Source organism: Vulpes lagopus, chromosome 10 (assembly GCF_018345385.1).
Source record: "Vulpes lagopus strain Blue_001 chromosome 10, ASM1834538v1, whole genome shotgun sequence".
NCBI classification, from domain to species: Eukaryota; Metazoa; Chordata; class Mammalia; order Carnivora; family Canidae; genus Vulpes; species Vulpes lagopus.
In genome coordinates, this window is record NC_054833.1 from 62,519,890 (window position 1) to 62,543,498 (window position 23,609).

The following is a 23,609-nucleotide window of genomic DNA, read 5'->3' on the forward strand; positions in this document are numbered from 1 at the left end:
GTCTTATTCTCTTTAAAGGACATCAGACATATGGCATTAGGGCACACCCATATGACTTCACTTTACCCTAATCACCTCTTTAAAGGCTTTGTCTTCAAGTACAGTCACTTATACATAGTTTTATTTTCTTTTGGGGGGGGGGACACAGTTCAGTCTATAATGAACAATAAAACACAAATATAAGAAAAATATGAGCATAAGGAAAAGTTAAAAGCAGGGGCACTTGGGTGGCTCAGTCTTTTAAGTGTCTACCTTCAGCTCAGGTTGTGATCCCAGAGTCCTGCAACTGAGCCCTGTCTCAGGTTCCCTGCTCAGTGGGGAGTCTGCTTCTCCCTCTTCCTCTGCCTGTCCCCCTAGCTTGAGTGCTCTCTCTCTGAAATAAATAAATAAAATATTTACCAAAAAGAATTAAAAAAAAGAAAAACTAAAAAAGCCTATAGCTTTGTCAGTTTGAACAAATCAAGATTGTTCCTCGTTTTTGCCAGTATGCAGACGTAATTGATGGTTTGCATAATCCTAAATGTAACTTTTTATGTATAATTTAAAATAATACTGGAAAACTGTATGTTTTAAAAAACTCTTCCCAGTAGTTGTATAATCACTAGTATTGCCTCTAGAATGTCTATCAAAGAAACAACAAGCTTTATTAAAGAAATATGTATAATTGGAAAAGAGGGCTGTAGCACTTTATATAGTAAGACTGTAAATAAATCAACTACCCACATCAAAGAATGGGAGTGGGATTCTCACGGTATTTATGGGGATGGGGAGACCAAAAGTCCTCCAAGCTATTTTTTTGGCACCACTCCAATCTTCAAAGAGCTGAAAATGAGAAATGAGATGACACACACATACAACAGTGACGTTTAGACAACAGAAACTGGTTGGGAACCCTACTGGCAGATACTGGCAGATACTGGAAGAAAGTGTTTGAAAATTGCTCAAATAGAACTATTTTGTATCTGGTCATGCTGCATCTGGAGCCTGATGATGACAAGATACTATATTTAGTTCATTTGTCAGCAAAACTATAGGGCTGTGGATGCCTTTTCTTAATATGCCAAAGAGGCCAAGCCAATGGAAATGCAAAACAATTGTGTGGGAAGGGCGGTCCCTCCTTCTTCTGCATCAATCTTTTCTAATTGTTGGTAAGTTGTCTTCATAGTTTGAAAGAGGAACTTCATTTGCTTTTTGATACTAGCCCCTCCAGGCACAAAAGTATAAACTCCAAAGAAGAGGGGGCCATCTTCCAATCTGCACCTTCAAAGGAGAGAATGATAAGGAGCCACAGATCCTCCTTTTCTTTGTCATTTTGTTCTCTTCCCATGAGCACCAGGCAGAAGACGTAGACAGAATAATTAGCTTGTAACCTGGACCAGACAGCCCGGATGGGAACCTTTTCTTTCCAGTTCTCATAAGATTTCCCCTGGAAGGACCCCACCTTTGGATTCCTCAGGACCCACAAGAGCACGATGGGCTACTGATTCTGAGATGGGGATTCAGCAGTGCATATAATGACTTAGACTTGGAGATATTGTTTCAGCCAAACCCCTTCCCTTAGAAGGGGTGTTCTGAGGCAGAGTGGAATTTGAAAGCCTTAAGTACATCTTAAGTACATTTACCTGCTCTCTTCAATATTTATTTATTGTTCTTTATTGCCTTCCCAATTTACTTTTCCTAAGCCCTTTCTCCAGCCACTATTAGCATCCGAGCAATCAGGATGAGGGTGAAGTTGGGTCTGCAGCAAGAAGGCAGGGCTCTTCTGACCCAGGACACATTTACAGCATGCTTTGAGGAAGTTCCAGCACAGACAAGGTCCACATGGAAGGAGGACCTTGTGTACATTGTGCAATGCTTCCAAAGGGCAAGGACCGTCCAGCTCCACGGTTTAGATTACTTGCAAAGTTGTATTGTTGGTCATTCTATTATAGGAAGACCTACCTCTGCCCAGAGACCCAGGTCTCCATCTTCCCAATCACATTTCCGTTGGCTCGGAATCTCGTAGCCTCACCAAGGACTATTTTTCTGCTTTTAGCTGCTTCCTTCCTAAAATCAGTGTCTCTGTGCAAAGCACTGGAAGAAAACTGATTTTGGGGGGAGGTTATCGTTTTATGCAGTCCATAATAATGACCACACCTGGTCTTATAAGGTGCAGAGGCAGTGGGAGAGGGAACCCAGTGTGTGTGAAGGGGAAGATGATGACATAAACAGTGCATTTGGGGAGGCCAGGGAGTGTTGGGTGCTTAAGACACTGTTTTTCAGGGGATCTCTGGGTGGAGCAGCGGTTTAGCGCCTGTCTTTGGCCCAGGGCGTGATCCTGGAGACCCGGGATCGAATCCCACGTCGGGCTCCCGGTGCATGGAGCCTGCTTCTCCCTCTGCCTGTGTCTCGGCCTCTCTCTCTCTCTCTCTCTGTGACTATCCTAAATAAATAAAAATAAAAAAAAGACACTGTTTTTCAAATTTAAAGTCTATACAAATTACCGGGAGATGTTATTAAAATGTAGCTTCTGATTCATAGTTTCAGGATGAGTCCATAGAGCATACTTTGGCACCCCCTTGGCAGTCCCCAGGCCAGTACAGAGAGTTGGGGTGTTAGGGAGAGCTTAACAGGAGCTCCACAGGGAGTCACAGCTGGAGGCCAACTCCTCTGTGGACGTGCCACGTCAGAGGCTAGACAGGAAGCGTGACCCCTGGGATCGTTTTCAGCTTTACCGCCCTGGTTTTGGGTTCTGAGGTTTCCAGCAAGGAGGTGGGTGTTTTTGTTTTTGTTTTGTTTTCAGTGGGCTTCATGCTGAGCACGACCCCGGAGATCCAGAGTCCGATGCTCCACCATCTGAGCCAGTCAAGTGCCCCCCAACATGGGGGTTCTTCTTCTTTTTTTTTTTTTTAAATATTTTATTTATGTATTCATGGGGCACAGAGAGACAAAAGCAGAGGGAGAAGCAGGCCCCATGCGGGGAGCCCGACGTGGGACTCGATCCTAGGACCCCACGATCACTGCCTGGGCCAACGGCGGACGCTCCCGCACTGAGCCACCCGGGTGCCCCCAACACCGGGGTTCTCCGGCTCTGGGCTCCTCCGCGGAACGACAAGGCTCCGCGCCGCACACCGCGTGAGCCCCCGGGGGCCCCCCGCCCGCTTTCCGCCCCCCACCCCCCGCCGCCCGGGGTCGCGCACCCGCGCCCGCGCCCGCGCCCGGGGCGGTTCTGCGGCTCCGCAGCTGGCCCGGGCTCCGCGTCAGGCGCGGCGGGGGCGTGCCGGGGGCGTGGCCGGGGCGGGACGGGGGCGTGGCCACGGCGGGCGCAGGCCACGCCCCTCGGCCGTGCGAGAGGCCGAGCTTGCTGCATTGCAGCCGCCGCGGCGCCGCTCGGCTCCTCACTCCCAACAATGGCGGCTCCGAGCCCGAGCGGCGGCGGCGGCGGCTCCGGGGGCGGCAGCGGCGGCGGCACCCCGGGCCCCGCGGGGCCCCCGGCGCCGGGCCACCCGGCCGTCAGCAGCATGCAGGGTAAGGAGCGCGCCAGCGCCGCGACCCCGGCCCCCCCGGCGCCCCCCGCCCCGGCGCGGCCGTCGCGGTCGCCGCGGCCTGTCCCCGCGCCCGCGGCCGCCCCGGAGCCGGCGGAGGGAGCCACCCGAGCCGCCCGCGCCCGCGCCCGCGCCCGCCCTCGCCCTCGCTCCCGCCTCGCGCTTCCCGCCGCGCGCCCGGGCGGCCCCGGGTGGGCCCCGCGCGCAGGCCCGGGGCCGCGGCCTCCGCCTCCGCCTCCGCCCGCCGCCCCGCGCCCCGCGCCCCGCGCCCCGGCCCACCTGGCCCGCCCCCGCCCCCGCCGCCCCCGCCGCGCCGCCGCCGCCCTCACCTGGCGCCGCCCCGCCCGCGGTTCCGGGCCCGCGCCGGGCCGGCAGGTAGGCGGCGAGGCGGCGGCGCGCGCAGCCCAGCCCGGCCCGGCCCGGCCCGGCCCGGCCCCCGGCGCTCCTCCGCCGCCGCCTCCGCCTCCGCCGCCGCAGCGGGGCCCGCGCAGGGCCATCTTGGCTCCCCGCGGGGGCGCAGCTGGAGCGGACCTCCCGGCCCGCGGGACCCGCGCCTCCGGCTTTCGGCGGGGGGGGGGGGGCGCTCGGCCGGGGCCACCTGTAAGGCGCTGGGGGTGCGGTAGACCGCGGCGGGGCGCGCGAACCGCCTCCGCCGCCGCGGGGGCGCAGGGGTGCGGGCGAGCACGGGCAGGGGTCCGGGCGCCTCCTGCGCCGCCTGCGCCTCCTGCGCCGCCTGCGCCTCCGCGGCAGCTTCCTCGTTCCTGGCTCTCCCCGCCGAGTGCGCTGGCGGGGCCGCGCGGCTCTGGGGGTGGGGGTGGGGGCGGGGGTGGGGGTGGGGGTGGGGTGCGGCGGGGGCGGGGGCGGGGGCGGGGTGCGGCGGGTGCGGGCGTCGTGCGCGGCACCGGGCCCCCCCCGTCGGGGGCCATTTCCTTAAGTTTCCTGCGGAATTTGGAGGAGTAGTGTTATTTTTAAAACCGGGAATCTCAGAAATCTCTTGCCGACCTCGGCTCGCTGCTTAGGTTACCGGATTCGCAGCGCCGGCCGGTACCCTCGGTGGTCAGTGTCGCCATGGTTACTCTTTGCTGGAAATCTGTCCGAAGGGGCTCTCTGGTCCGTCTGAACCGCGTGTCTCGGTGTGTCACGACTTGGTAGGTTCCGCAGCTACTGGCTGTTTCGTGTTTAGGAGAGTGTCTGCGTTCCGGAAGCAGAGACAGGATTTTATGCCTTTTTTTTTTTTTTTTTTAAATCCCGGTTGCCCTCCCTATGAGATAATTTTAATACACATAAAGAATGGTGGTACATAGACAGGATGATGTCAGAGCTCAGAGGACACTTTCTGTGCAGGCCTTCATAATTAATTCAAACTGAATTAGTTATTGGATGCCACTATGTTGCACGGCGCACCATCCAGACGAAGTGAAACATGGATTTCCTGATCTTACAGTCTAGACTGTAGTTGCTGGCGGGGAAATGAAACAGCAAAATGACAATTTAGGATTGTATTGCTAATGCAAAATGGGTGACCTACAAAGTTTATAAAAATAATGCAAGTGGTTTTTTGTTTTGTGTTTGTTTTGGCAAGGAGGGGTGTGCGGAGATTGATTGGTAGTTTGAAAAAGCTGTATACATTTATTTTGTTGTTCAAAAAATTTTTTTTTATTGAGCACCTGCCTGGGCCTTGGGATACACTGTAGCACTAGGTGTAGAGAAATAAGTGAACCGGGCAGTCTCATTCCTGGTGGAGCTTGTGGTCCTGACGGGATGGGGGAGGGAAGACACTCCGCTTGTAAATAAGAAAGATTACTAATGGAGAAAAAAGTGTTACGAAGGTAACAAGCTGGGTTTAGTGATGGAAGATAACGGGGAAAGGTAGACTGCTTCGATGAGATGGTTTAAGGAGACCTGTGTGCAGAGATGACGCCTGTGCTAAAGGCAGAGGGAAAGGGTGTATATGAAGGTTCCAAAGTGGGAAAGAAAGAGCTTGGAGTGTTCTAGGAGCACGGAGTCCTTGCGGCTGGGCATCATTCGGACCTTCTCTATTCTTCTCCGCCATCCCTGAGATTCAGTGCCTAGTAAACTAAACTTTCTAACAAGCCGAACCTATTTCCAAAGAGAGAAAGAGGTCATAAGTCTTCTCTTTGAAATCTTGATGAATTTTTCCTTTACCAGTACTATCTCTAGCCTTGATTGATACAGGAAACTGCTAGTTATATCTTGTTCTTTAGCCTGTTTTGCTTACTCAGAATGAAGAGAAGCACTTGAAAGTCTCAGGACGTTGTCTAGCACAGTCCACGTTAGAGACCGTGAGCTTACCAGCAATTTAGGATCCTTTTTGTTTGTTTTGTATGGTTAGAGCGTGGCCTTTCATGCTTCGTTTACTCTAGAGACCTTCAGGTTTAGATCAGACTTCAGATCCTTAGAATGTTTAGTAGATATCCCCCTCCCCTTCCTCAGTCCGCTTCTCCTTGCCGCCCCAACACACTGCCTTCCTGGGAGGTGTTAATGGCCCCTCCCCCTTCAAACAGCTAGTTGTAGGGCATATGGAGTACATTTCAGGTCCTTCTGTGTGATGAGCCCTGTGCTGGGCCCTGGATAACCCCATATACTTTTTTTCATAGCTTTGAGGTTTGTGGCTCAGGAGTGGCCCAAGTTAGGAGGCATTCTTTTCTTGATATCATAATGTTTAAGAGTCATAGCTCTGGGGTCCTGGATTTGAATCTCCTCATCAGGATTGAAAACTTTTGTGACCCAGGGCAAGATACTTAACCTCTCCAGACCTCAGTTTTTCATTTGGAGTGTAGGAATAAGGCTTACGTCACAGCTTCTTTGAGGATGCATGTAGAGCATGGGCCTGACATATAGTAAGGATGTGATACATGCCAGCCATCACCATTGTTAATAGCAACAATGCTGTTATTTGTAAGGATAGAGACCATTAATGGTCTCTTTCATTATTAGTAGACGTGTCCCTAACCCCTCATGATCCACTACACAGTTTCTTTAGCTTCATTATTGCTGGGTCCTACTCTTCTCAGTAATCTGTGGATTTCTACTTTTCATTATGGAGCCTCTCCTTTAAGCATATTCCTGATGAGTCAGTCTTTACCTGGATTCAGGTAACTGCTCAATCATGTACAAGCTCTGTGACTTGGGGTGATTACTCACCTTCTCTGAACTCTGAGTTTCTCATCTGTTAAAATAGTGATAAAACTTACCTGGCAATGCTGTTATGAGGATCACGTTATTGATTAATGCATACAGAAGTGCTTGGAAAATTATAAACTATAAGTGTATAAGGATTGTTAATAGACATGGTTATTTACTTGCTACAGTTACTAGTCGCTTAAAATGTACAGGTTTTAAAGATCTCATAAACCCAAGAAGTTTATTTTAGAGACTTAGGGGGAAAATAAAACTTCTATAAATTTTACTCGGGTAGCTGAGAAATGTCAGGTTTTTTTTTCAAAGATTTTATTTATTTATTCATGAGAGGGGGAGGGGCAGGCAGAGACACAGGCAGAGAGAGAAGCAGGCTCCATGCAGGGAGCCCGATGTGGGACTCTATCCAGGGACTCCAGGATCACACCCTGGGCTGAAGGCAGACTGCTGAGCCACCCAGGCGTCCTGAAATGTCAGTTTTAAAAAATTTATTTACTTATGAGAGACACAGAGAGAGGCAGAGACATATGCAGAGGTAGAATCAGGCTCCTCGCTAGGAGCCTGATGTGGGACTTGATCCCGGGACCCCAGGATCATGCTCTGAGCTGAAGGCAGACACTCAACCACTGAACCACCCAGGAGTCCCGAGAAATTGTTTTTAAAACAATATTTAAAATGTGATTAGAATAGTTAGAATCTACAACTGATTCTGAAAAACATGAAGGCATTTGTAAAGTATTTGTTACAGGAAGTAGTTATACATTGTAGGTACCTCTGATTCTCTTAATGAGCTGTTCTAGGTAGGCAGTCGTTCCTTTTTTCTTCTAGGCTCTCAGATGTAGATGTATAACAGAACTTCTGGGCTAGTCTAGTCCTTGCCTATTTACCTCCACCTGAACAATTTATAAATACCAATTTAAGTAAAAAGGTAGTTTTGGGGCAGCCCCGGTGGCTTAGCGGTTTAGCGCCGCCTTCAGCCCAGGGCATGATCCTAGAGACCCAGGATCGAGTCCTGCGTCAGGCTCCCTGCATGGAGCCTGCTTCTCCCTCTGCCTGTGTCTCTACCTCTCTCTGCCTCTCTCTCTCTCTCTCTCTAATAAATTAATAAATCTTTAAAAAAAAAGATGATAGTTTGATTCTCCTTAAAAAACACACTCAGATGGGAGCGCCTGGGTGGCTCAGTCTTTTAGGCTTCCAGCTCTTGATTTCAACTAAGGTCTTGATCTTGGGTCCATGAGTTCCAGCCCCATGTTGGGCTCCATCCTAGGAGTGTAGCCTGCTTAAAACACACACACACACACACACACACACACAAAATAATGTACAACATGGCAACTATTGTTAATAATATTATATTGCATATTTGAAAGTTCCAAAGAGTAAATCTTGAAAGTTCTCATTACAACAATAAAAGTTCTTTGTGTATGGTGATGGATATTGGTTTTTGTAAAGGTTAAAAAAAAAAAGATATTAATTCATGAGAGAGACATAGGCAGAGAGAGAAGCAGGCTCCTTGTAAAGTAATGTGTAACGTATGTTAGGTATTCTAAAATAGTAACAAAATCCAAAAACAAAAACAAAAACAAAAAACAGAACTTTCAGGTGTAATAACACGTCTATTAGGAAAAGAAAATTTAATATCAATATACCTTTTTCTCTCAATAATATTTAAGTATATAAAATATGTGTGAAATGCCCCATTTGCGATTCTGTTTGACTATTTCATGCCATTTAGTCTGTGGTTTCTAAGAGCCATAGGAAGATGCCTTTACCTGGATTTTAAAGAACTGAATTGTGCATACAATTGATATAGTTCCAAACCCTAGAATTGCTTGCCTTCCCTCCCCAGTGTGCTCAGTACTATTCCTTTAACACTTTTTTCACATAACCTGATACAAAGTCCAGCTCAGCAAATTGGGCCCCCTCAAAGCACCTTGCATTTCTCTGTTCTCTTAAAAATGAGAGCAACTCTAGTATTAAGAGAGAAAAAGTACAAAAGCAATGCTTTCAAGATACTTTCCCTTTTTTTTTTTTTTAAAGATTTTATTTATTAATGAGAGACAGAGAGAGAGAGAGAGAGAGGCAGAGACACAGACACAGGCAGAGGGAGAAGCAGGCTCCATGCAGGGAGCCCAACGTGGGACTCGATCCCGGGTCTCCAGGGTCTCCAGGATCGCACCCTGGGCCGAAGGCGTGCTGAGCCACCTGGGCTGCCTGATACTTTCCTTTTGTTCTCACATACCTTTGAGTGAATGTGTACTGAAACTCGTTTTGAGATGGGGTATTAGTTAACCCTGTATTTTGAGTCCTATTTTCTTTTTTTTTGGTAAAGTTCTTTATTTTCTTTCCATTTCTTTTACCTAATGTAAGAAACTCTCATACATAACCCAGGTCATTTCCTCTGTAGTTTCCATCTCTTGGAGATAGAGATTTTGGCCCAAGTAACACAGTCTGGGAAGCTTTAATTCAGATTTAAAATTAAGAAGGGAAATTAATAGTTAACACAGTTCTTTTTCACTGCTGTTACCTAATTTGATGCTCATAAGCACCCTGTAAGGGTAGGTGAGCATAGTCCCCTTTCATAGATTAGGGAATTTAACATTCAATAAGGTAATTTACCCTAGATGAGGTGGCTTTTAACCCAACTATGTGACTGGTAGCCTTTCTTCTTATTGCTCAGTAACACAGGTTCACACAGGTTCTCTGAGCTCAAAGCCATTTCAGCCATTCAGGTCTGAGGGAAGAATCTTTGCCAGAAGTGATGCAGATTCAGGAATAGAAAGGGGAAATTATTTTAGGTTGCAGCCAGGGGGTGGAAGCTCTAAGCAGCCAGCCATGTTTGGGTTGATTTTGGAGCTTTGTTGCTTCCTGATGCTCCTTTATGTTATAGAGTTCTAAGCTCGCTGGAGGGTTGACAGTAGCATTTTGAATTAGGAGGCGTTTTGGATTGGAAATCTACAAGTTAAGTAGAAAATTTACACTGGTAGATTTGAAAGGTAATAGAACCCTTTCCACACTATACATAATATGTAAAAGGAACCCATTTAGCATAAGAGTTAATGACTTTTGTTGCCATTCTAACTACATTGTCATCTAGGGCAAATGACCGACTGTTCCTGCCAGTGAATGGGCATGGGTTCGCTTCTACCCTTGTCCCCCAACCTGGGAAGTCCACAAAGTCTCCATGGGTCTCTTCATGCTCTTGGCAAGGTTGAGAATTAATCTGTGCTTATAGAAAGGCCTCAGGGGCCAGGGGTGATTAAGATTGGCCCAATTTGTGGCTATACGTGAAACGAACCATTGGTTAGTTTTTTTTTCAACATGGGCCTCTCAAAAGAAGATAGCATTCATATCATACGCAGCTTGATTCCTGAAAAACACATCGTTCCCCACCGCATGGAAAGATGATCGAAATAGGCACTTGCAGCAACTTTTTCAAGGCATGTTATGTTTCAGCTTACTAAAGATCACTCATAAAATTTATAAAAGGGAGAAACAAGAAAAGTTACCAGTTATATCTGATATGCATTCATTGTCTGACTTTACTAAGAAGTGACATTAATTGGCTCCCCTGATGTGTGCCGGTATCCCTGAAATCTGAGTTAGGTTCCTCCCAGGGAAAGTATCCACCTTCTTGGACACTGGGACACTAGGCTATGTCTGGGAAGGGCTGTGGTGGAATGTGGAGCCTGAGGTGGGGATCCCCATGCTGTCTGGAGTCCTTCCCTTTTACCTCTCTCAGGGTGACGTGGAATGAAAGGAGAGAGACTGGTTTTGTGTAGGTGAAGCTGGTCTGATGGGGAAGGTGCCACAATCATTGCTCACCTGACGGAGAGACCAGCAATAATCACTGTGGTAATAACAACCTGCATCATTCCAGGCTCTTTGTTGGACATTTTAGATATTTTAATTGTCACAAAGCACTTTTGAGTATTGCTGTTCTGTTTTATAGATGAGAAAACGCTGCTCATAGAGGTTAGATACTTGCCCACAGTCACAGAGTTAATCAGCTGCACTCCCTGGATGTACTTGGGCTTCCCCCAAACAGGCTGGAAATGATAATATATAGCATTTAGTTATAGAGCCAACGAGTAAATGAGGTGGTCATTGGCCACAGGCAGGAAAAAGAAATGGCTTATGAGGACTGACAAGATCTCAAGTTAAAAACAACTATGGAAAGGATTTGATCTGTATTTATCAAATCACGAATGGTTTTGGATGATGCAAACAAGCTGTGATTAACTCAATATAAGTGGCTCCCTTTTAAGTTTGAGAATGGTGAAGCAAGGAAAGTGAAAGGAAACAGCAGGAGTGGAAACCACTCTAAGTACAATGCACACACAAATTTTGGGCAAGCCAAGATAAATCTTTAGATGTTAGAGCCATAATGATGTACTCTGAGAAACTTTGCAGTTGAGGCCACTTGCCACAATTTTGAGGTTGAACTTGGGAGGGAGCAAACAACTAGACTCTTCATGCTTGTGTCAGAAGGAAGACTTGGTAGCTTGCTCTATGGGCCTGACCCAGTAAGGCGGCTCTGATTTTCTTTGCACTAGTGTGGCTCCATACTGTAGTTCATCATGGTCCATTAGCAGCAGTACCCATGCTTAGGATGTCCGAGGAATTGGAAGGAGCTGCTGAGGAAGTGGGAAACCACTTAGGCCCCTGCCCTGCACCCTCTGGGTTATACCATTGACCCAGAGAAGGGGACTGGGTATATGCAAAACCCACAGGAGCTGTTAGGCTGGCAAAGTAGGTGCAGACACACTGTTTTCAGATTATAAGATAAGATTACCTGATATTATCCTTTTTTTTTTTTTTAAAGATTTTATTTATTTATAAATAAATAAATAGGAGCAGTGGGAGAAGCAGGCTCCATGCAGGGAGCCTGATGTGGGATTCAATCCCAGGTCTCCAGGATCACACCTAGGGCTGAAGGCGGCGCTAAACTGCTGAGCCACCAGGGCTGCTCTTTTCTTTCTTTCTTTCTTTCTTTCTTTCTTTCTTTCTTTCTTTCTTTCTTTCTTTTCTTTTCTTTTCTTTTCTTTTCTTTTCTTTTCTTTCTTTCTTTTTCTCTCCCTTCCTTTCTCTCCCTTCCCCTTCCTTCCTTCCTTCCTTCCTTCCTTCCTTCCTTCCTTCCTTCCTTCCTTCCTTCCTTCCTTCCTTTCTCTACACTCATGGAGCCCAGTGCAGGGAATGAACTCACCATCCTGAGATCAAGACCTGAGTCGGGATTAAGAGTCAGACACTTAACCAACTGAGCCATGCAGCTGCCCCATCCTGATACTAGTCTTAATTTTATAGTTAGGGATACTGGGGTTCAACTGAAATGACTTGACTTTCACAGTTGGAAATAGGGCCCTGGGCTGACATTTCTCAGTTGGTTTTTTTACTTTCATAAAGACTGTCTGCCTTTTGTTTTTGTATTTACTTAAGCACACCATAAACAGCCTTCAATACTAACATAGACCAGCTCACTTTGTCTGGCAATACTGTAATGGTAGGTTGAGTCATGGCCAGCTAAGGGTTATTACGATTGAGGTATGGATTTTAAAATTTCAGGTGCCTCCTTCTTTTTTACCTGGGTATCTGTACCCTGGGACTAAATTCTATATGATCCTCTGCTTCAATTTTGAATCTTTTTCATTTCTGGCCCCAAGTGAGTTTATTTGCATTAAATCTTAATTTTAAAAATTCACTAATTATTAGCAACAGATTCAACTGATACCTAGTCTCCTGGAGATAGATGCAGTATCTAAAGTGTGAGGATGAGAAGACAGAATTCAGCCAGAATTTCTGAGCTACAGGGGAGACCTAAAAAATGGAACATATGTGAACAAATATTAATGGACTAATTATAGCATAGCCACAAATGGGCTTTGTATGAAGCTGAGGGTACTGGAAGTTTTCCTCTCTGTTTCTGTTCCTGTACAAGATCTCTGGTGGTCCCCTGGGGCCCTCCCTGCCCTTTGAGTATAAGGAGCTAGGGGAGGTCTAGAAAGACTTAGCTGATAGCCTTTTTATCTGATTTAATTGATAACACTAAATGGAATTCAAAGGTGAGAGATCACGTTTGAGTTAGTTTAGCCGTCATTGCCTGTGAACACTCTGGGTCTGTTAGCAAGTCTTCCGAGTAAGAAATGATGCAGAGGTGGATGTTGGTGTGAGGTCTCAGAATCTGTTCACGTGGTCACTTTACCCATAGTTAGATAAAAAGAGCAAGTCTTATAATGCTGCTGTGAGAATTTTGGCCTCCTTCCTTCTTAGCTACCTGCATTGATTTTGTACTTAAAGTCGGTTTAACCCCTCCTGTGTTAGAGCAGTAATTGGTGACTTCCTAATATTGTCAGTTACATTCGCCTTTACACATTTTTTTTTATTTCCTAAAATGATCCTGTAATGTATTTTTACACGATTGTGCAGACAGATCTCCTTCTTTTCCCTGTACCTTTATTTTCCTTGCTCCTTTCGCCTTCCTATTGCTATTCTGTTGCCCTCCTCCCACCATTTATTTTTGCTACCTAGTAGCAACCTGTGAGCTAAAAAAGAAGAGTGTTGACTTAAAATGGTTTCAGTGTTTCATCTGCTTCCTTCCCAATTGTCCAGGGGAGTTTTCCCTTCCTTCTCCTGGGAGTAGGGTGTGTGTGTGTGTGTGTGGGAGGGTGGTGGTGGTGGTGGTGGTGGTGGTGGTGGTGGTGGTGGTGGTGGTGAGTGGGAGAGAGGCTTCTGACCCAAGGCTAAAGCTCCTCTGTGCCCTCTGTATTATCGCTGCTTCCAGAGAACGGGTTTCCTCTGCTCCTGGACCTGTGCTCACCTCATTTTGCCCAGCAGGAGGTTTGCTGGCTTTTAGTTGCCTTAGGCCTTTTAAGACTACTGGCTCTCTGACTTTTCTCTTTCTGAAGTCTTCCTGCAGAGCATCTGATGGGGCAGCAAGTTTAGCTTGAGGGGTGGCTGCCTCCAGGTTTGCCCCCAGGACTTCTGCCCATAAAGTGTGTCCATTCCCACTCCCTCCTGTGATGTCTTTTGTGTGACTACATAGTGAGCAGTAGGTCACTTCTGGGCAAAGAAGCTACATTAAGATTTTTCAGGTTTTGCACGCTATAGGTGAGATCTTTATCTTAGCATTTCTTTACTTTTTAAAAAATATTTTATTTATTTATGAGAGACACAGAGAGAGAGGCAGAGACATAGGCAGAGGGAGAAGCAGGCTCCATGCAGGGAGCCTGATGTAGGACTCGACCCCAGGACTCTGGGATCATAACGTGAGCCAAAGGCAGACACTCAACCACTGAGCCAGCCAGGTGCCCCTTTATCATAGCATCTTAAGCATTTTGGTAACTGGATGGGAAAGACTACTTAAACACATCCTCCCTTTAGTCCTGGCTCTTTTCTTCTGAGTTTTGATTGCATTTGTGTAAATACAAGTTTGAATGATCCGAGTTGCTCCGTGTAGTTCCTAAAGCATTAATAAACGCAGGTGTAAGTAGACTAAGAAAACCAGACATTCACCCAATTAAACTGAAGTAGTGAGAGCATATTTTGAGAAGGTTTTGTCATAAACAGCTTATTTTACTGGGTGTATTTTACAAGAAATTATACCTGTATGAATGTAGGCATAAGGTAGGACCAGGTCCAGGTCCAGCAGGATTTAGGACATGAGTTTACTTCTCAAGGAGAATTCACAGGTTTTCTTTCCGTAACTTCTAAGGTCCTGCTCTGCCTTCTCATTCCTAGGGAGGAATGAGAGGTCCTGTCAGGAGGTCTTGTCAGGCCTCCTTTAGGAGAATTGCAGTTCCTCCTCAGTAGTTCATTGTCTTATGCTTGAAGTTAGCAAATTGATTAGAAAATGTTGCTTTGAGTGTTTAGGCTTCACAATCTATGAACTTCTTTTGAAGATTTTGAATCACGGATAGCAATTAATCATGAATAGTTTTCAGTCATTCATTTGAGTTGATAAAAGTAACCTGTAATATGTTCTGAATTTATAGGTCAAAAAAATTGACAAGATTATCAAAAAATTACTCTTGACTTTCAGGGGCTAGTAGCTGTCCTATTTATCTAATAGATGTGAAAAATTAAGGTAATGGCAGAATTTAGAATTTAATCTTGACTTCAGCTCCTCTTAATAAAGTACTTCTACCCTAGAGAGAGCTGACTTTTTAAAGAAAGGCCGTATGTTACAATTATCACTGTGATGGTGGGGGCTATGTGATTTGAACTGTTCTTGAGTTGGTTTTATTCAAATGTAATATAGAAATGTAATGTCATGTTCTAATTTTGGTTTGGTTTACAGTCAATGAACTGGAAATTATCTCTTTTACTTTAGGCTTTCAGATAAACTTCTGTGAAAAGGCACAAAGTAAGCTACAAATTTTATGATATTATGCTACTTATTTTTTTTTCCATATTCATCTTGGTATTGGGAATGTGTCCACTATTGTTTCAACTAACCAACCATGGCAATTTTACATTAAAAGAGCTTCCATTTCTCATTCTTTTTCAAATACAAAAAAAAAAATTGTGTTATATTTTTTATTGTAAATTGTTCTTGTTTTCACTTGAAATCGGAATAGAAAGATACAGGTATTCAAATGTACGTAGGTATAGAGAAACGTGTATAGATATCAAGTGTATATAGTTTTGAGATGTATATAGGTACAGTAAGCAGACTAGGTTTAGAAACATGTTTACAGGTATACAAAGATATTCATGTGACTTAGTTATAAAAAAATATACAGAAGTATTTGGACTTAACCATAATTTAAACTATAGATTGAGGGAAGTTCTCTTTTGTTTGTTTTCTTTTTACATTTTTAAAAAGATTTTATTTATCTGACAAAGAAAGAGCAGGTCCCCAAGCAGGGGGAACAGCAGGCAGAGGGAAAGGGAGAAGCAGGCTCCCCGCTGAGCAGAGAGCCAGATGCGGGGCTCAATTCCAGGACCCTGGCACCATGACCTGAGCCGAAGGCAGATGCTTAACCAATTGAGCCACGTAGGCACCCTGAAAGTTCCCTTTTAATATCATGGTGTGAAAAGCCTGTAACCGTACTCAGAGGTTTAATGCTTTAAAATTCATTTATTTGAACCATACATTTAGAGCACTTTTACTTTTTTCTTTGAAACAAAGTTTGTTTCTTCTTCCTGCCTCCCTCTACTCCATAATAGAGACTAGTGTTCTATTTTAGGACACTAGTATTTATAGAATATAGAATAAGTTTCCTATTAAAAAGCAAAATTTTAAAGCTAAAAAAATGCATTTTAAACTTAAATATCATTTGTATAAATGCAGTTTCAAAAAAATCCTTACTCAAGGAGGCTACTCTCCATTTAACATAAAAGCATCCCAAAATATTATGTAACTTAGTTTCATCTTCTTATTTATTCATAGTAAAGAAGAATGGTGACCACCTTTTGATATACATCATTCTACCCCCCCCAGCTTTATTGAGATATAACTGACGTATATAATATTTGCATAAGTTTAAGGTATTTAGTATGATTTCATATGCTTATATATTGCAAAATGATGATCACAGTAGGTTAGTTAACGCCTCCCTCACCTCACATAGTTACTATTTCTTTTTGTGTTAAGATCATTTAAGGTTTATTCTTTTAGGGACACCTGGGTGGCTCAGTCAGTTAAGCGTCTGCCTTCATCTCAGGTCATGATCTCAGGGTCCTGGGATCGAGCTTCACCACATCTGGCTCCCTGCTCAGCGGGAAGTCTGCTTCTCCCTCTCCCTCTGCCCCTCCCCCAGCTTGTGCTCACACTCTCTCACTTGCTCTCTCAAATAAAATCTTAAAAATTTTTTTTTAACAAAACAAATTTTTTTTGTTAAAAATTTTTTTTTGTTTTATTACTATCATGCTTCTCTTACCTTTAACTAATAATATGTGATTTCCTTCCAGAGATAAATCTACATATATGATATACATCTATATATAATGAAGTTACAACTTCTATTTTATGCTATTTTTAATTTTAATACACTTACTGTGATAATTTTTAGCTTTCACTTACATTTTAACATAAAATATTTAATGTTTCATGTAATTTTTTATGTTTTGACAAAATCTAAGAAAATTCCTGAGATTTTTAAAATTTAAAGCTGCATTCACATTGTTGCCCTTTTTTTTCTAAGTTAGCCCAGTTGTGGACACAAAGCAAGAGAAATGTATTGATTTTATTAAGTTTAAAATTATGTAGCAGTGTCCTTGAAAAGCTCTGTAGCTAGATTAAAAGTGCCCTCAGACTAAGTGGTTCTGTCCCTTTTCCATTGTTACAGAAACAGCAGATTTGCAGTGCTGTCCACATGGAAGAGTCAAATAAGGAGGTGTATACATTTCTACTTTGATACTCACTTTTGGTTGTCTTCCCTACCTCTTCACATTGGCTACTCCTCACATCTCCTTTTTCATTCCCCTCTATCTTTGTTTTCCAGCTTTTGGGATTCAGCACAGTTTGCTACATTCCTTTACAAAGCACCTTTTGGACACCTTGGTACATAAAGAGGGGGGAAGTGATTAGTTCAGAAATAAATAGGTCCCTGTCCTCAGTGGGCTCAGAGTGTAGTGGACTTGAGTTGATCTGGGGTTGGTTCTGAGCATTCAGCTGCTGATACTATAGATTGATTGGCAGCTGAACCCAAGAAGAGGTAGTGTAGGAGAGGTGTCCTGGGCACCTTTTCTCTGCTGTTGTGTCACGAGAGAGAACAGCATGGGGATGGGGTTGTGGTTTGCAGTGGGTCTCATGAGACTGCTTTCCTGATTGGAGAACATGGCTTGGAGATCCAATGGTGGGCCTGCCCTACTTTGGAATGAAGCAGAGCTGTCTGCTAGCTGGAACCTCAATGGAACACTCCAGGGAAGGAGCACCCATATTAGGGTTGGAGCAGGGATGTTGGTAGGTATAGCCAGCTCCAAGTTGACAGCACTTATTTTTGTACTAAACTCTTAAGTTTTCACTTGCTTACATACATTAACTTTTTTCCAAGATTGGTCCTGCCTTAAAAATTAAAGTACGCTTTCCTAACATTTATAGACCGTCTTACATTTGAAATTGAGACATTAACTTTATGTTAAAAGTGGTCATCATATCTTTAAAAATAAAGAGCTTGAAATCGCTAAGATAGTCTTTTCTCATCTAATAGGGCATGGTCTAGTGCCAGAATCTTCTGTTTTATTTTAAGGGTGTTCCAAAAATTATCAGAACTTATGCTTAATTAAGAATATTTATATGTTAATAAAACAGAATATATGTTATATAGTAGCTGCAGGAGGGGATGGGGTGCAAATAGCACAAAACTAGATTGTTAAAAGTACGTGAGTACAACTGCTTCAGATGTTCAATTCTCTATCATAAATCAGAAAGACTTATTGTAAGATGATTCTGATGACTAATGGAAGCTCTGAAGGATTAATTTTCTCCATTGTTTGACTTTCACATAGTTTTTGTTTATATTGTTACATCACTATTCCAATTAGTTTATTACAATTGCCTGTTATAAGTTAGTGGAGTTTTATTGGAAATGTGTGTGGGGGTATTTACACACACAGTGTGAGATTGCATATTTAACTTTGGAACCAGATTTTTATGGAAATTCAATAAAAATCCACTTTGCACCTCATGGTTGACTTTTTAAAATCAATTATAATTTGCATTTATTTGCTTTTTGGCTTTCTAAATATATTCATTTAAGATAATACACATCTGAGATAAAAAGTAAATAAATGAAGTTATAATTAAAGACAACAGTGTTGTATTTAACACTGTTGGATTGTCAAATTATTCTGATGTCTGAATATAAGAGTACTTGAGGAAAAAAATCTTCTTATTTAGAGTGCCTAAATTGAGAAGATTGATTAATTCATCATTTAGCATTTAGAGATAATGATTTTGTACTTCTAAAGGTGTTTAGGTGGCTTCTGACCAAGTTTGAATGATATCTTGATGGCTTTAATCAGCTAACCTAAACGCACTTCTTTAGAATATGATTTGCTTTGCTTTGTAAAATTGATTTTTTTTTTTTTTGGCAGGGGGAGATATGTCTAGAAACACTTTTTGAGAAGTGCTTTTATAGGTGTCAGATGTACCCTAGTGTATTAGCATTCTGATTTTCCTATTTGGATGACAATGATGACTTGTTAAGGAGCCCATGCTATAGAGTTCTTGAATGCTAAAGACAAGTTTGAGTAGAGCCTTGTAGCTTTTCTGTAGCCTTTACTCTTTTGGTAGCTTTGAAAACTTTTTCTAGTGACTTTCAAAAGTTGTTTTACTTGGGAAAGTTTGCATAAACAACAGGATCTTTTTTAGAAACTTATATGCTTCATAGCTGACTTTTATTCTTGAAATCACTAATATTTGGATTACAGGTAGTGATTGCTTTTGATAACACTGCACATCAGAGTATTTGGAGAAACACTGGAGGTATCCTAATGACAGATTCTCATTAATTGTGAAACTACTCTTTTACAATAAGTGTCCCTAATTGTTTTTAAGTTGATAATAATAAAAAGGAAACCATAAAGAGGAGTAAGGATGTTTTGTGAATCTTCCCAGAAATTTGAGGAAGTCATTAATAAGTTTACTGACCTGATAAAAAGCATCTATAAAGGATGATGTTTTGCACAAGAGTGTATTTAAGCGGGGGGGGAGGGGGGGTGTATTTAGAGGTAGAGCATGTAGAAAATCAGGCAAAGGAAGAAGTGGAGGGAGAGAGTCAAGCTATCCCGCAATTAAATTAAGAACTTGGAAAATTCAACTGATTAAATTTCTAATTTTCCATTTTATGTAGCAAAAATCTGTACCTAACAGCTAAAATTTCATCATTTGGAATTTATTTATTTATTTATTTTTTAAAGATTTATTTATTCATGAGAGACACACAGAGAGAGGCAGAGACGCAGGCAGAGGGAGAAGCAGGCTCCCCCCAGGGAGCCCGACCTGGGACTCGATCCCAGGTCTCCAGGATCACGCCCTGGGCTGAAGGCAGGCGCTAAACTGCTGAGCTACCTGGGCTGCCCTCATTTGGAATTTATTAAACTCAGCTAAGTTTTTCAGCAATCATAAGAAACAGAATGTTGCTATGGGAGGTTAACAAGTTTTATTTAAATTTATATAGACTTAATATTTTATTTGTCTATATTTTAAATTTATATCTAGAAATTAGTTGAAAAATTAGACTTGTATAGGATTTGCCATAAGCCTGACTAGCATCTAGGATATTCATCACTATCTTTGTGGACCATGATAAACTGCCAGTGGAAAATCCATCTGCTTGGAAACAGCTTTTATATAAATGGCTCAAGAATTGTAGTAGTGGTATAGTCAGAGTCAAGGTTCAGATAATCCCTTTATGCCTTATAATATTCCAAGGGGAATGTTGCCTAATTATCTTTGGTCTTGAAAGTAATGGGAACACTAATTCCTCCTGAGAAATGGTGTTTGTTGCTAGGAGAGGGAAGGTTTTGAATAGCTGTTGCACCTTAAAAATCTTTTGGAAGAGCTTAATGTGCTACATTTTTGAGCGAGAAAAAAAAATGAGTGATAATCCCACTGTGCAGAAAGTTTGCCTTCATCTGCCTGTAGAACTTCTCTCTACTAGCAGTGTTGGGCTGTTTGACAAAACTTTTGTGGTTGGGCAGCTATAGGGCAGAAATGATGTGAAAGTTTTGCGTATTCCTAACTAAATCTCCAGTTAATCAAAGTGATTTTCAAGTTAGCTTATAAATTTAGGGTGATGGTTTTCAAACAAGGTGGAGCAACTACTTGAGATTTTCACGACATGATTTTTATGAGGTGCTTTCAAAATCCAGACACAAGTGTCTAGATGAAAAGGCGTCCTAGAAGTCACTTTTATAGCACCCAGGTTGGTTTTCATCTTCTCATTAGGCAGAATTAAGTGAACAGTAATCAGAAATGAAAATCAAGTACATACAAGCATATTCCCTTCCCTGTAGAGATCCTCGTATATGGTAAATAAACAGAGGAACAAATGAAACATTTAACAGATGCTGCTAATGATAAGAGGCACACTGGGGTCTTTAAAAGATGAATTCAATCTAGAGCCTGTTCTTAGGGTGCTTATATTCTTTGAGAGATTGAACATGTATAGATGGACTGGCAGAAATGATAATAATAATAGGTAACCCATTTACTGTCTGTCAAACCCCATTCCAAGCACTCCTTTAATTCTTAAAACCTTACGAGGTAGGTATAACTATTATAGAGGAGGAAACAGGAGCACAGAAAGATTAATAAGTAAATCTTCCGAAGTCCTCCAGCTAATGAGTGACAGAACTGTGTGACCTTCCTCTGGTCACAGTCGACATGCTATAAACCATCGTGTTTTATTATTTCTTGAAAGAAAGCAGGGGTGCTCATAAGATTGTTTTTCTAAGCCAGATGGCTTTTAAGCAGCCTTCACTTGCAAATGGCCATGAGATCTGGACTCATCATGTGTATCATTTCTGATTTTCTGGCCCTGGAGAGTTTCATAGTGCTATCTAATAAGCCTGGCTGAATGTTATTTGGAAAGATTCCCTCTTCTATCTCTGAAGTTAGGACATAGGGGATCTACCACTAGGAGAAAATTGTTTAATGAAAAAAAAATATTATTCTGGCCTAGACAGATGCAGAGAATGAATTGCTTCAGTATTCTCAAATTACTTTGTGTGTCCAGGGAGCCGCCGACCAAGATGAGACATGAGAGTCAGGGAACAAGGTGGTGTAGCCACGCGCTGCGTGAGGATGGATTTGTATACGGACTTTTAACAGCACATTGATGCAATTGGCAAAGATTTATGTCCCTCAGTGTTCTTTCTTCCATCCTTAACACAATTTAATTTTTGAAAACTTTGGATGAAAGTTTCTAATCATACACAAATATGGAATAGTATCACCAATCCCCCACGTACCCATTGCATAGCATCAGTGGTTACCAGCATGTGGCCACTCTTATCCTGTGTTCTCCTTCCTCCACCTGTGTCCACTGAAGTGTCTGAGAGCTGGTTCTGATTTTCATGATTTAGTCTGTGTCAGTCCCATGTCTTCTCAGTGATAAGGATTCTTAAATGCATAACCTCAGTTGATTGTCACACTATTAAATAAATAAAACACTATTACCAGAGAGCCAGCCACTCAGTGTTCATATCTACTTAGTGCCATTCAGGTGCCTGTTTACAGTTGATTTGTTTGTTCCAAGTTTAGATCTCAGCGAGGTCCACACATACTGCATTTGGTTGATAGGTCTCTTAGGTCTCTTTAAGTCTATAGTGGTTCCCTTGTCTCTTTTTTTCCCCTTGCCTTTTATTCCTTGAAAAAAAATCGGGTCATGCATTTTGTAGCATTTTGCACGTTTTGGATTTGGCTGATTACATCCTTTTAGTAATTAGTGTTTTACAGGTTTCTCTTTGCCCTGTGGCTCCTGTTAATTGGCAGTAGAGATAGAGGCTTGATCACATAAAGATTCAAGTTTTTGGCAGTAACACTTTATAGGTGGTGCTGTGTATTTCTTGTTGCATCACATCAGGAGGGATATGATTTCTGATTGTAACTCTTATTGAGATTTATCACTGGGCTTAGGTGCTGTCAGTGAGAAAGGCCCGCATCAGCTTTTCACCTGATGGTTTTGGCCACGATCAATGATTTTTGTCTAAATTATTTTGTTAGGGTCTGGTTAACTCATACTGGCAAACATTTGTGGGCCCTGCAAATAGTAGCTATACTCAGCCAAAAAACCAGCATTTGTTTTTAGGCCTACCACTGAATGCTGATTAAATGAAGCATTAATCATCTCTGACTTAACTTCACCAATGTTGAAGAACATGAACGTCTGTGTCTATGAGCACACACATACACCCAGATGTTTATTGTGTTTTTCTGTACTTTGAGAGAATTGAGCCTGGAAATGTATCTGTTCTTCATACCCTAGAACATGAATCAGCCTCTTCTTTAATTGAGATTCTTTTTTACTTTTTAACATCTCTCCATCTCTGAAGGTGACTAAAAAAGATGTCCAATACTAATTCTTGACATTTTTTGGTGAGGCTGAAGAATCAGTGGATATGTGAGACCAGTTCTGCAAAATTAAGATAATTCCAAACCAGAGTCTGGCTCTGCTTATTAATTTCTCTTCAGTGCTTAGAATCACATCCTCTAGGGCATTGCCTTCCGATTACTTGGGAGCCAGCATTAGTCATCAAAAGGGAGTTTAGTGAGAATAGAAGTAAGTAAGAGTTCTCATCCAGTTTACAAAAAAACCTGGGGAACTTCTTGCATTCCAGTGAGCAATTACCTTTTCAGTGACAGTATCGTCTTGTCCAACAGGTGTCATTATTCACCTTTCAGAAGCAACAGTGTCTTAACTGGCTCTCCTTTTTCACTGTTCCTGTTCAGTTACAAGATAGGCAACTAAATTGTCAGTCTCCCCTTTATGATGTTCTACAACTGATTTGGCCTCACCCAATTTCATGAGAAAATGCTCCACATCACTTGCCATCAGGGAAATACAAATCAAAACCACAATGAGATACTACCTCACACCAGTGAGAATGGTGAAAATTAACAAGACAGGAAACAACAAATGTTGGAGAGGATGTGGAGAAAGGGGAACTCTCTTGCACTGTTGGTGGGAATGTGAAATGGTGCAGCCACTCTGGAAAAATGTGTGGAGGTTCCTCAAAAGAGTTAAGAATAGATCTGCCCTACGACCCAGCAATTGCACTGCTGGGGATTTACCCCAAGGATACAGATGTAGTGAAACGCGGGACACCTGCACCCCGATGTTTATAGCAGCCATGTCCACAATAGCCAAACTGTGGAAGGAGCCTTGGTGTCCATTGAAAGATGAATGGATAAAGAAGATGTGGTCTATATATACAATGGAATATTCCTCAGCCATTAGAAATGATGAATACCCACCATTT

The 23,609-nt window shown here is 42.9% G+C and overlaps 1 protein-coding gene across 1 annotated transcript in view; it reads left to right on the forward strand.

The window, feature by feature from the left end:
* The first annotated feature begins 3,343 nt into the window (after positions 1-3,343).
* The window catches only part of MAP2K4 (mitogen-activated protein kinase kinase 4), a 133,175-nt gene continuing 112,909 nt past the window's right edge, over positions 3,344-23,609 (forward strand). Inside the window, exon 1 of the mRNA XM_041770275.1 lies at positions 3,344-3,507. Coding sequence (XP_041626209.1) covers positions 3,390-3,507 — 118 coding nt within the window. The 5' untranslated portion in view covers positions 3,344-3,389. The remainder of the gene's footprint in view (positions 3,508-23,609) is intronic.